The sequence below is a fragment of the Gavialis gangeticus genome, unplaced genomic scaffold (assembly GCF_001723915.1).
Source record: "Gavialis gangeticus isolate Ggan-Ray unplaced genomic scaffold, GavGan_comp1, whole genome shotgun sequence".
NCBI lineage: Eukaryota > Metazoa > Chordata > Crocodylia > Gavialidae > Gavialis > Gavialis gangeticus.
The window spans coordinates 6325207-6338761 of NW_017729030.1; the positions used below are offsets into that span (position 1 = coordinate 6325207).

Genomic DNA, 13555 nt, shown 5'->3' on the forward strand with positions numbered 1-13555 from the left:
TTTTGTTGCGTTGTTGGTGGGGGGGGGGGGGGGGGGGGGCGGAGGTTGGGTGTAATTAGTGGTTCCCAAACAGCTGCTCTAATTAAAAGGCTCATCCTCATGTGTATTAAGCTCCCACATGTTGTAAAATGGCTGCCGGACGCTTTCTCTAAATCTCATTTGACGTTTAGATAAAGCAACCCCGTGACCATTTTAAAATTTAGAGGGGCTTAATGCATGTGATGGTGAGGTGATGCTTGAGCGTTTTAATTAGAACATGGAGTAGGCTTGATTAATCGAATCTGCTCTGATGCATTCTAATTAGGACACGAATGAGCATGTGTTGCCTACCACATCTGAAGTACCACATCATGAATCTGGGTATTATTATTAACAGCAATATTATTAACAGCCCTGGGCATGGGCTACTGGTGCCTCCCAAGTCTGGGGCGGGGGTGGGCATCAGATTGCCAATGGGGGGAGAGGGGTGTCCCCCAGTGGCCGATCACCAAGCCAGTGGTGAAACTTCCAGTTTTGCAGCTGGCACTTCCACAGGGTGCATGTGCACCCATGTGCACCCTACATTTTGCCAGTGGTCCTGGGAAAGTATACTTGGTAGCCACAAGCTTGTCTATCTCTGTCAGCTTTACAGTTTGTTCAATAAAACATATTACACGCAGAAATCCTTGTCTCGTGTATTAACAGAAAAAAATTCTAGACACGCCTTCTCTTGTCCCACAGCTAAATATTCAGAAGTTAACATATTTTTAACATTCTACTCAAACTTTATATGCGCTAGGGGAGAGTAGGAAAAACAATTCTACTGGTGGTGTCATCAATCCAGTTGTGCTTGCATTAGCATCAGCAGGAGTCTTACTATAGACATGGCTCCAACAGCTTCTGGTGTCTCTACTGCCAGATTAGTGAAACCACTGCTGGTGTCCTGTTTGTGCTAAGGCTCCCAGGAGTGTCCTAAACTTGCTTGATGTATACAAAAACTATATCACTAGGAACTGTGTGAGAGATGGTTTGAGGGGTGTGTTCATGGGGGAGGGAGGACTTTTGGGGGAGGGGTTTAATGCATAAACCAGTGCTTCCATTATAAACATTTTAACGAAAACTTTTCTTTTTTCCTTTTCACATCTGCTAACAAGTTACTTTAACAAGGGAAATAATATCTCTAACCTCTTCTAATATGCTAATTGCAAGTTCTCCTGAAAACAGAACAGCAAAGATCTCATTTCTCTTTGTCAACCATTAACAATATTTCTTTTTACAGAATTGACCAAAAAATGTCCGGAGGCCAGAGTGGGTATGAATTAAGTGAGGCCAAAGCTATTCTGAGTGAGCTGAAGTCTATAAGAAAGGCCATAAGCTCAGGAGAGAGAGAAAAACAAGATTTAATGCAGGTATTCTTATATTGTGGGGAGGGGAGTTTCTCTAAATTGTTTTGAATCCTAAAATACTTAGTGTGTTCACTACTTTGCACTGTTATATAGTGTCTTTAATTAAAGGATCTCAAAGTATTTTACAAAGCTGAGTATCATGCTGTTTTACAAATAGGGAGATTGAGGCACATGACTTCTCTGAGCTCAGACAGGACATCATTACAGAATGAGGGCTCTGCTATAAAAAGCCAGACTCATAAGCCAGGTCCAGACATGCAAGGGCATGTGCTTGCAGTGGCAGAAATTGCTGCAGCACATGCTCCTGCACAGACACTTTGTTGTGAGATAAACTGTCCTGCAACGGGCAAACTGCCCTTGCCCAGCTCTTCCTGGATCTTCAGCTAGGGAGGGCTGGAGGCTGGGGTCAGCACTGGTGCTGGCCCCAGCAGTCTTACCTGGTGGCCTGGAATAGCAGGGACATAGGTTGAGCAGCACAGGGGCCTGGCTGTCAGCCAGAGCGTTGCTGTGGATGGTCTGGCTTTTGTGTGTGCCAGCGCATGCTTGTGCGTGTGTTGTGCTAGTTTTTTTTCCTAGGGTGGGGTGAGGGGTGGGGTTTTTTGCTACTGGGAAATCTTGGTGGCAAATTTTGGCCCCACACTGCAAATTGCAGTGAAGGGCATGTTTTAACATTTGCCGCATGCAGTTTGGGGCACCACAAAATGATGAACGCCCCTGCATGTCTGGATCATGACCTTAGGGTCTGTCTCCACAGTACAATATTTGAATTAGTTCTAAAGCACTCTTCAAAAATTAAAATGGATAAAGATGTGGTAAATATTTTTGTACTTAAAAACTGGAATTAAATCCTTGCATTTATGAAGTCAGTGAGTATGTGGCCATTGATTTTAGTGAAACCATAGTTTCGCTTCCTGAATCTTAACTTCCTTTATATCCATTTCTGAAAATAGGTTTTGGCATAAACCTAAATAGTCATTTTTTGGACCCGCTAGGAGAAAAAACCTGCTTCTCGTCACAAAGTGAAGTGTGTGTGCAGTCCTTTATGCTGCCAATAATGACGTATCTGCTTTATTCTGTTGCTTTTGTATCTTTTGCATTTTTATGGCATATATTGATACTATCTGATTTAAAAAAAACCAAACAAGTCCAAGTTTATACTTGAATTCTTTACATATTTATTCTGAAATGATTACACTGTTGGCTTGGATCTACAATTCTTTATAAAAATATTAAAGTAGAAAAAGATTGACTTCAGAGTCATATATAGGGAAACGTATATTTGGAAGCTAACAGGCTTTGTTTTATGAACTTTCCTTCGTTTCATCTGGTCCTGCTGATCATTGAACTTTGGCTGAAAGTCAGGAGACCATGATTTTTGCTATTGTCACTGCCTTGTTCTGTGATGTTGAGTGAATTCAGCCTCTCCCACTTCTTGATTTGGCTGTCTAGTGATATGGAGAAAACGACATATTGAAGTAGTGCCCCAAATAGGCCAGGGCCATTCCAAGAACCAAGGAAGTTGCAGCCCGTTCCCCAAGCATACTTTATTTTGCTTGGGGAATGGATTGCGGCTTTTTAATGGAGAGACATGTTACAGGAGATAGAGAAATTAATAAATCTATTTGGATGGAAGGATACCCTGTTTAGCACTAACTGAAATCAGAATGTTTATCCTTCATTAAGATTTTTGGATAGCATCTATATCTTAGACTCTCTGTGATGGGGAATATTAGTGTAAGAACAAGAATGCAACAATGAAACATTTCTGTTTTCTGGGCAGAGTCTGGCAAAGTTGAGAGAGAGGTTCTACCTGGACCAGAGCACTGGGAGATCTGAACCAGACTTGAGGTCCAGCTCTGTAAGCTCTCAGCTGTCTCTCTCTAGACAGACGCTGGATGCAGGGTCTCAGACAGACATTTCTGGTGAGGTAAGTTGTTTTTTTTTCATTATGGTAAAGGTAGAAAGAGGAGAGTAATGAATGCTGCTGTTGTGGGATTTAAGTCCAGTGGCTGTTGCTGTCATTCCAGGCATGCAGTGGGGTTAATAAATGATCTGTCCCAATCTCAAGTACCTTACTTTCTCCCTCATTTTCAAGTTAAGATGCATGTGATATTTTTATTATTATTACATTGCAAATGTAATCTGATTTTACTAAGCAGTTCTTGTGTACTAAGGGCACAGATGTTATAAATGGACCATATTTCTTGGATTTATTTGTGCAATCTCTTGCATTTAAAAATAGATTGTGGCAATAGCTATGTAAAGATTAAGTTTAAAGCTGATTTTCAAAAACAGGATTTCAGAACTTTCTGAATTTTCCTAATTCCAGTTGATGGAGTTGGCCTCACTGTCTTTCATTACAATTTCTTTGAAGTTTATACTGTAAATGTAAGAAAGAGATTATACAAGATTTCTAGACAGGGAACTGTCTTCGTATTTGTTATTAGCAGGTGAATTTTACTGAAGTCCTACTTTCAATTGCACAGGCTTCTTCCAAAATTCTGGAGTTAAGGTAAGAAGTCAGAACTTGATGGAATTCATCCAGTTCATAGTGGGACTTTAGTGGAATGAGACTTGCTTACATCCTGGTCTACATGTGGTCCTAGCAGCAGTTTTGAAGTGGAAAATGAATAAAAACAAACAATATAATAAAAAAATCACTGTGCTTCATGAATTTAAGTGGTTTATTAACTAGAACTTATTGAAGAACAGTTGGCAACCATATTGCAATGACATGTTTCTGTTTTAAGTAAGTAATTTCTCTAGTACATGCATTTGCTTTGTGTTGTGAATGTGTTTTAAAATGACGTTTTATACCATGTAATAAGATTGATATTTTTCTCAACAGATTGGAGTGAGGGGTAGATCGAATTTAGCTGAAAAGGTCAGACTAAGTCTTCAATATGAAGAGGCAAAAAGAAGGTAATAGGGTTAGTTGCTTTGTTAAATTATATAGCTTGTGAGCTGGAACATGCTTCAGCAAGTAATGTGTTCTACAGCCCTCTAACGAATCTTGCGTTTGCAATGACATCTAGTGGACCCATCTGTGGATGAATTGTAGTCAATACATTCTTTTCAAGGCAATGTTCCCTTGTTCTTAAATCTGTAGGATTCTTGTGTACTGATTTATTCTTATTATGAATTTAGTTGTTCATGTTTATAAATCAAATACAGACATTGGCAGAAATGAAATGCTATGAATGCAGTTCAGAGGATTAAGGAAAAGGAGTAAACTGATGTGTTAAGCTCTCATCCCAGATGCTTGCAGGTCTTTTTTTCCATGTAAATCCTTCTGCAGAATCATGGACTTAGTTTACTGGACCACAGGTGGCTCTGTAGTTTTATGGAGCTGCCTCTACTAAGATGAGTTCCAATGCAGATTTTGATTGGCTCAACTAATTCCTCTTTGGGGGCTTGGATAATTTCAATAATTGTCTTTCACTTTGGGTGAGGCTTTTTTTAATGATTTGCCCCAGAGGAAAAGGAATCAAAACAGTCAGAACTGATAAATGTGCAAAGCCTTTCAAATAAAATGCTCCAGTGGCCCCTCATAAAAATAATGCCGTTTTAATAAAGGCTGCCACACCACCAGTGAACAGATATCACAGGGGAGAGTGTGCTGAATTGTACATTGTGCATGATTTTTCTGGAGTACCAGAAGAACATTTTTCTCTCATAGCATTAATGATAAATTTTGTCTATTTATGTGTATAAACCCCCTGTAATTAGCGCACCAGGAATTCTTTGCTATTATAATTTGTTACTTTTCAACAAATTGGGTGTGTCAGTCAGGCTTTTATGAGAAACATTATTTATAATTTTAGCTATTTTGTGTCTGTAATCAGAGGTGCATATGAGTGATATCACAGATCAACATTTTTACTTTGTGCAACACAGAGATTCCCTGACAAAAAAGTAGCAAAGATACCTTTGGCATTGTAAATACATGTCAGTCAGATATGAACAGTTATTGTAATTTGGGAAGAGAGGTATTTCAAGACTAGATGTACAAACATAATGTTTTTATGTTAAAAAAAATTTCAAAGGTAGAAGATTAGCAAACAACTTTTTATTATGACTAAATCAGTATCCAGACACTGCCCATAAAGTAGCAGCTATTAGTCTTGCTGGGAAACAACTGTATATCATTTATGGTTTCAGTATGGACCACAGAACTTTATTTTACTGTTTATGAATGCAATCAACAAAGAGAACCAGGACTTTTGTTTTTTCTTTAGTATCTATTTTACATGATTTTGGTTGTGGTTTATAAAAGTGAATTATGTCAGATGCCTGTCACGGGGGCACTTGGGTGCCCCGTGCCTAAGTAAGGATTAGAGCAGATGGCAATCACCAGGGCAGCTCAGCTGCGGGTTGCTAGAGCAACCAGAGGGGTCATGTGACCGGAAGGGGGCAGGGCCGGGCCCTTATAAACAGCTAGGCCGGAGCCTGGCTGGCAGTTCCCTTCTGGCAGCCTGCGTGTAAGAGCTCTGCGGAGAGCTAGACTGAGCAGTGCCGCTTGGCACATAGAGGGCTGCATTATGGTGCAGGCGGAGAGAAGCCTGACTAGAAGGCTTTGGCCGGAGAGCCAGGATGGCTGGGACTTGATGTAGAAGCCGGTAGGCTGATTGTGTTGTTATAGCCGGTGGGCTTATGATTTGGGTTGCAGCCGGTTGGCTTATGATTCAGTTGTGTGTATCATCCGGAGGACCAGGTGAGGCTGTAGGGGTGTGAGGAGGGCTCACAGGAGCTCCCCAGTAGTCTGGGGGTTCCTGGGTGCCCTGTGTGGGCACCGAGCAGCACCGGGAAGGCGCGGCAGCTTGGCACCAGAGTGGTGCGGTGTGTGGGGTTGAGACCTTGGCCCGAGAGGGCAGTATTCGGCCCAGTGAGGGCTAGGAACCTGAGAAGGGTCAGGGGGCCAGGCACGGCTGCATGCCACCTGAGCCCCAGTGCCGGGAAGCCCGAGACAGGGCTGGTGCGTAGGCTCGGCGGGAGGCAAGGGCGCGAGCAGCGCGGAGAGGCTCGGCGGGAGGCAAGGGTGCGAGCCGGCGGAAGCAGGCTCCAGGAGAGTCGCGGGCACGAGAGTGCAGGACCGGCTAAGAGAGAGCCACTGGCGCGAGGAGCACAGACAGGCCCCAGTGAGAGGCAGGAGGGGCAAGAGCGTGGGAAGCACGTAGCCTAGGCCCCTGGGGGGGGGCCAGCCGGTAAGAGTGAAGCTCGGAAGCGCTAGCGGAAGCTGGGAGACATAAGAACGTCAGGAACAGCTGCGAGGCTTGGGGCGTGCTAAAGGGGAGGTAGGAGGCACGCATAGCCCATGAGGCTGGGGTGCACCAAGTCACCCTTAAATAGCAGGAGATCATAGGCAGCCTCCCATATTACCTTAAATAAGAACAGAGATGTGGCGGGCGAGAATCCGAGGGTGCTAGATCTCCTAATTGCCACGGAAAGGGGGCGCTAGCGGGATCACGGCCGCTCGCAGGCCCCACTCCGTGACAATGCCATGTAATATTTTAGATGGAGAAGTAGCCCACTTTTTCCATAGTAGCCATTGATAAAACCACAGACCAGCCTCCATTTGAAGCATGTATTGATGTCAGGATGTTATGATGTTTCCATCATGTTATGTCTTATCTCTGTTAACAGAGGCCAGAACTATTGACTAAAAGTACAGAGAAATGTACCTTACGTAGAAAGTGTAGATGGAGCTCCTGCTCCAGAGCACTCCATGCCGTGACTTACATCTGCATGATCCTGTAGCAGTACAATTCTGCTTTGTCGCTGTGTGCACTTACACACATGCAGGGAGCCTGCTCCAACACTCTGGAAATCCAGTACATCAGAGCAGACTCAGTTGAGTCTGTTGACTCAGTTGAGTCTGCCAGAGCACGTAAATTGAGGCTCTCTGGCAGCCTCGCACATCACATGTATCAGCGACACAGTGCATCTCCACACTGAGAAAATGGCAGCGGTGCACTTTGAAATAAAAAATGTTCAATCTGCCTTAGTTCAGTGTGCCCCGCTGCCATTTTCTCAACGTGGGGACGTCCTGCACCACTGGTACATGTGATGCATGAGTGCTTTTAATTAGTGCAGCTCGCTAATTAAAAGCGCCTGGCACCACATCAGGAACACATGTAAAAATGCCCATTAACTTTGATCAAGAATAAAACAGGGCTAAAGGGGAAATGGTTGTGCTAGTCCCATATCTCTGTGGAGCACATTCTAGAGAATACATAATACTCTTCCTTTCCCTGTGTCATGCATGGATGATGAGCTGGAATTTGGGCTGGAGGTAATGTTGTTTCTGAAACCTTAACTTAACCTTTTAATAATGTTGTTTTAATTAAACTGATCTCTCTGTTTGACCTGTATCTTAATGGAGTTTTGTCTGGGATTAAACCAATACCTTGTATTCTTTTCAGCTCTAATAGAGAGTGTGAGACTTCCCTGCCAGGTGCACATAAAGACTTTTTTTAAAGGGATGGAACACTGTTTTCATCATTGCCTTGAGAATGGCTTTAATAAAATGTTCATGTCTTGAAATAATGAACAAAAGGTACCACTTTGCCCACAAACCTCAGTGTGTAATTATATCACAGTATCTCCCATGTCAGTTCCTGTTGACGTACTTATTACTTTATAATGATTATTATTATGACCCTCTTTTCTGAAGTGGCAAATGTGTGAATTTAACTTTTCATGTATTTAAAAGAACCAAGGGAAATTAAAAAACAAAACAACAACAAAAACAAAAAACCCTTTTAAATGGATTTCCTAGTTTGGAAAGTGTCTGAAAAAATATTTTAGTCTTAATTTATTTCATGATAGTGTAAAAGTAATGTTTTTGATCCTTTAATATCACTTAACATAGAAGATCTCTCAAATAGGTGGGATGTAGTCTTTAACAGAAAAAGTAGCAAATTCTTGGGGCAGGTTCAAATATTACTTCTAAAAATCAGCTTTATTGGCTCAACCAAAGCAGATAGACATTTTTAAAAAGTACTTGAATGGCAGTGCTCATAGGGGCTGAGATCTTTATGCAAAGAGAAGAGGTAGAGCACAGTGAGAATGCTACAGTACGATGAACCTCACCAATGTGTCTTGTCCCTGTTATGCGGAGATTGTCTCAAAGAGTGAGACTAATTCAGTTTTCTTGTCTGTTTAGTCCTTTTCACCTCTGATGAGACTGCAAACAAGGATGTCAGTTTATGATGACAGATAGCTGTCTCCATCTGAGAAAGCAACAGCAGACAGTGGCATACACTTACAGTGGCATACAAAGTTAGTTAGATTTGAACCAATGACTTGGAGATGAAAGTCTGCATGCCATTATTAATTTGAAGCCATCCAGTTGGTTCTTCTCCAAGCCCTTCCTCCCTTACCTTCTTTTCAAAAGAGTGTTCAATATAAATGATATATGGACAGCTGCAGAAAGGGTTTAAACAATTTATTTTTCCCCCTCTCTAACTATTTGGTGATTGTCATGTTGAAGCTTAAATTATTGTTTACCAAGTAGATTGCATTGTCATTGTGTAAAGTACCACACTACTGAGTATTTGCAGGCTTTTTAAAGTTGCTGTTTTATAGATATTTGGAAGGGGAAGCAATCTCTGGGGTTTCTTTGTGATTCAACGGAGTTTTTCCCCTCCAACTTCTAAATTAAGTAATGGGGCGGATAGCTTTCTGAGAACCTCTTTTCTCCTTCCAGCCTTTGTCTTCTGTGATTAATGAAGCTAATAATATCATGCTTATTTAGCATTTTGACTATTAATTTTCCAGTACATTGAGGCAGTTGTTTATAGTTTTTGAGGTTGAAGCTAAATGACCAGCTGATATTGAATTTATTATGATTGCAGAAAGATTGTGAATATCAGCTGTGCGCTGTGTGCCTGTGAAATATTGCTCAGGCCAGAACCACTGGCTAGAGTCATTGACATTGAAGTCACATTGACTTACACCAGCTGTGTGTGTCTGACCCATACATATTTAACAATGACAAAAACCTTAAAAGTATTAAATCACTGGCTCTTGCCTGAGTTATTTTGGAACGTGTTTCACTTTTGACCTTTCCTTTCTCTGTCCTTCTCCCAGTCTTAAAGAGGAGAGGTACCGTGAATGGCTCAGGGGATTGTTATGGGATGGGTTGTATAGAGCCTTTTATGAACTCAAAGGCCACTTCAAATCCAGCTTAGGTTGGTAGCGACTGAAAATGACTAAATTTCCATCCAGTAGTTATGTGGCCCTTGTGATGTGGATTTTTTGTTTGTGTAGTTCCCAGCAGACTAGATGTCCATATCACAAAACGCAAGCTACTAATTTGCCTGAGTCTCAGCGGAAAGGTCAAGGACAGAATGGTTATGGAGAGTGAATGACTAGATTTAGTTCTTCCTAGTCAGGGTCATGTCACAAGGGCAAGATAATGTAGGGCATTTACATGGTCTCTAAATAATAACGTATCTGTTCTGCAGACAAACAGAATGTTTGCATCTTCCAACCTTTCCCTGTAGCATCTTTGGCAAGCATTGGTGTTGTAAATTAGTGATCTCCTTTCCCTTCTGCTGGGCATGGTCTTAGTACCTTCCATTTGCACCTGGCGTATTGAAGTATGCTTCTTCCTTTCAGATTCACATTTGTATGCTTGCCACTAGGATTTGTGCCCAGCTGTCATGCTCATTCTCTCATAGAGGCCAAGTGTGCTCTTTCCGCAGTGCAGCTAGTCTCCAGCAGTTTAGGGTAACTGGATGACTCTCTTGGCTCTATTGTCTATTCAGGAGCAAAGCCAGGTGCTTCCATAATGTCACCAGACTGATCATCACTTTATTCAAACATTCAGGTGGTTAATTGAATTGCAAGTCAGTTTTTGGACAGCAGGAAAAATGCTTTCAATGCATAACACTATTGCTTTTAGTGTGCATCTATATATGAACAAAAGGCAGATCTATAGAAGGGGCATAATTAATTGTGCTTAACGGCATAAGCTAGGCATTAACCACCTGGGATTTGGAAGAAACCTCTCTATATGGGGATGAAGTGGGGTTTCTTGTACCTTTTTCTGAAGCATCTCTGAGAGAGACAGGATACCAGACTAAATGGCTCACTGGTCTGATCCAGGATAACAGGCCCTGTGTTCTTAGGAAACCAAATTAGTTCTAAACATAACTTTCAGTTTTCATGCAAATTCTATACACAGCTCACCTGTCTTGACAATTCCAAATACTCTCCTCCTTTTTACATTCCAAATTCTTTGGAGCTGTTCACTTATTCTGAGCTCATACACCTTTTGTATTTTATTTTAGCATGGCAAACTTAAAGATTGAGCTGTCTAAGTTAGAGAGTGAAGCCTGGCCTGGGGCACTGGATATTGAAAAGGAAAAGCTGATGCTGATTAATGAAAAGGAAGAGCTCTTAAAGGAACTCCAGTTTGTCACCCCACGGAAACGCACTCAAGATGAACTAGAGCACCTGGAAGCGGAAAGAAAGAGGCTGGAAGAAGAGCTGTTGTCTGTAAAAAGTACACCCAGTCAAGCACTTGCTGAGAGGTAAGTTTTCATCTTTTGCTTATGGTAAGCACTGCTTTCTGCAGTTTAACCTTTGTACTCATTGCAGAGTCTGAACTATGCTTTGATGGGCCTTTTTTCTTCAGTAACTGTTCTGTGTAGATCTTAATTAAATTTATTATTAGTCTACTGGGCAGTAACACAAAGGAGCCTTCTGTCCTGTGACAGAGCACATACACCCTGTATGTGCTCTGCAATATCAGTTGCTCTGCATTTGTTAGCAGCATGAAAATGCCTGTGACAGATGTTAAATAACTAAGGAATGTCCACCAACTGTCAGGAGGGCAACATCATTCACTGCTTGCCGATAATAGCTGTAAAGTATTTGAACTCCGGTTATTTGAACTCTGATTTATCTTGATGGTTGCAACATCTGAAACCCTTCACTGTGGGTTTCATTACACAAAAAATGCAAAAGTTTATTGCTTTTAGCCCAGAAGAAGAGAATAATTGCTGCAGTCTCCCTGATTCACACTAGTAACTAAGATGCCCACTGCAATGCACTGAATTTTGCTGGCTAATGAGCTTGAGAAAATTAATGGAAACTGCTTCACAAAACATTACATTTACAATTGTTTTGAAGTTAAATTTATCATTTCTAGCAATTTAAATATATTGCAGCTTACACAGAATATACAAGTGTATGCAGTAGGAAATATAGTGTATGAGACTTGATAGAAATAATGAAGTCAGGACTGTGATCCTGCTCCCATTAAAATGAATGGCAAAACTTCTGTTGGTTGCAGTGGGAGCCCTAAATCACTGGTGAGTAGCAGGGACACTTCCCACTTTTATATGCAAATTCTGGTAAACTGCATATTTGCAAAGTGTGCATTAAGCAAGGTTTAATATCATCTTATTGCAGCCTGTTAAATTGAGTTTTCTTTAAACTATCCAGAGAAGCAAGTGGCCAATTATCTGAGCCCTTAGGAAGAAATATTTTCAGTAGTCTCATAACTTTTTCTTTGTTTGCTTCAATAAGATGTTTTCATTTGAGGGCTTGAAATATTAAAACCACCTTGGGAAGGGAACTGACCCCACCCTAGTGGGGCTAAGCCCTACCCCATAATTACTAATAATTTAAGACAGATTTTTGCAACCCAGCAGTGGAGGAAGCAGGCAAAGGCTGTCTGAGTGCAGTATATATAATGTCTTCAGTGCTGCCAGTGATGTCTACCATCTGAGCTTGCCAAACCTGAAAATGCAGCAGTGAAGGGAAAGAGAGCTTAAGAGCATCCACAGAAGGGTGCCCCCCAGATGGCTTTGCTGTATCTGTTCAAGCAGGGAGCATCTCTGGCAGTGCTTTGGATACATGTAGATGTACTGTTTGTGCTGCATTCAGAAATCTGCCCTTGGCAAGAAACGGTGCTGGGTTTGTGGACAGGCTGTAGGGAGATTTGTTGGAGGAGGTTGCCAGAGGGAAACAGGGCTAATTGGATAGAACAGAGTAGAGTGGGATTGCACCAGAAGGAAGCAAGCGCATCTAGTGTGTTTGTTTTGATACTTTCTCAAGAATAATTGTTGAATCATGGGTCCAAGGATGGCAAATGACTTGTGGACATAGGGCTGTGTTTTAATTAAATTAAATTTTCAAGGAAGAAAATAGCCAGCTGTGTTAGTAATGTCAGAATTACTATGGATATATGGTGCCTTTTAGCATCCGTTAATCAAAGAATAGAGAATAACAGATCACCATAAAATCACATTTATAATAAAATTTGAAACTTTCAGTCCAAGGTTGTGATAATTAGGCTTAATGTAAGTAAGAAATGAATTGTTGTTTCTGTGCTCTGATTTAGCACTTGATTTTTTTTTAGGGTCTGAATATTTGTTTAACACTGTTTGCGCATGTATTCTGATGCAGATTCTTAATTCACGTGAATATAGCAAGAGTGTAACAAGCTAGTTTTATACTGTTGTCAAGAAGATATTTAACAGCAACATTTTCCATGACTATGGGCTAGAGGTGCACCAATAAAAAGAAAACTGACTATATCAGAAATCGGCCTGAAGTGGCTGATAATTTGGCCAATAAATGCCCGTGCGTGTGCGCAGCTCCAGTGTAGCACACAGGCAGTGAGGAGCACAGCCCAGCAATGTGGAGAACTGTGTGCAGCTGGTAAATCTGTTGTGTTAGAAAGGGATGGGGGGAGGGAAGGGGCATGGGGGGGCTCAAATCAACACCCTCGATGGTGAGGGAGAGATTAGGGATGAGGCTGGAGTTAGGCGCTGCCCAGCTGGGGTAGGCGTGGGATGGAGCTGCGGGTTGTGGGGGGATCTCACTGCTGCACGCAGCTAATCCAGCGGCTCTCCTGCTTATCTGGTGACTCCCGCAGCTGCTCTTGCTGTTTGTCCAGGAGGGCATGGAGGGGAGGGTGCCCCCAGATCGGCGCAAGGCAGGCTGCAGCTGTGGGCAGGGGCCTGCACTCAGGGTGGGTGGCAGCATCAGTGGGAGGGGGCTATGGCGAAATTTGGAGTCGCTGCAGCTCCCCTGTAGGCCCCTCCAACACCACCACTGCCCACCCTGACCACAGCACAGCATGGCCCCTGGCCCCAGCCCACAGCTGCACCCTGCCCTGCCCTGCCCTGCACAGATCCAGGGGCACATGCCCC

General features: G+C 42.3%; 1 protein-coding gene across 2 annotated transcripts in view; it reads left to right on the plus strand.

The window, feature by feature from the left end:
- The window catches only part of WWC2 (WW and C2 domain containing 2), a 192668-nt gene that overhangs the window by 122849 nt on the left and 56264 nt on the right, over positions 1 to 13555 (plus strand). For both annotated transcript variants that reach the window (XM_019521881.1, XM_019521880.1), the window contains exons 6-9: positions 1259 to 1388; positions 3166 to 3312; positions 4234 to 4307; positions 10682 to 10924. In XM_019521881.1, coding sequence (XP_019377426.1) covers positions 1259 to 1388; positions 3166 to 3312; positions 4234 to 4307; positions 10682 to 10924 — 594 coding nt within the window. The remainder of the gene's footprint in view (positions 1 to 1258; positions 1389 to 3165; positions 3313 to 4233; positions 4308 to 10681; positions 10925 to 13555) is intronic.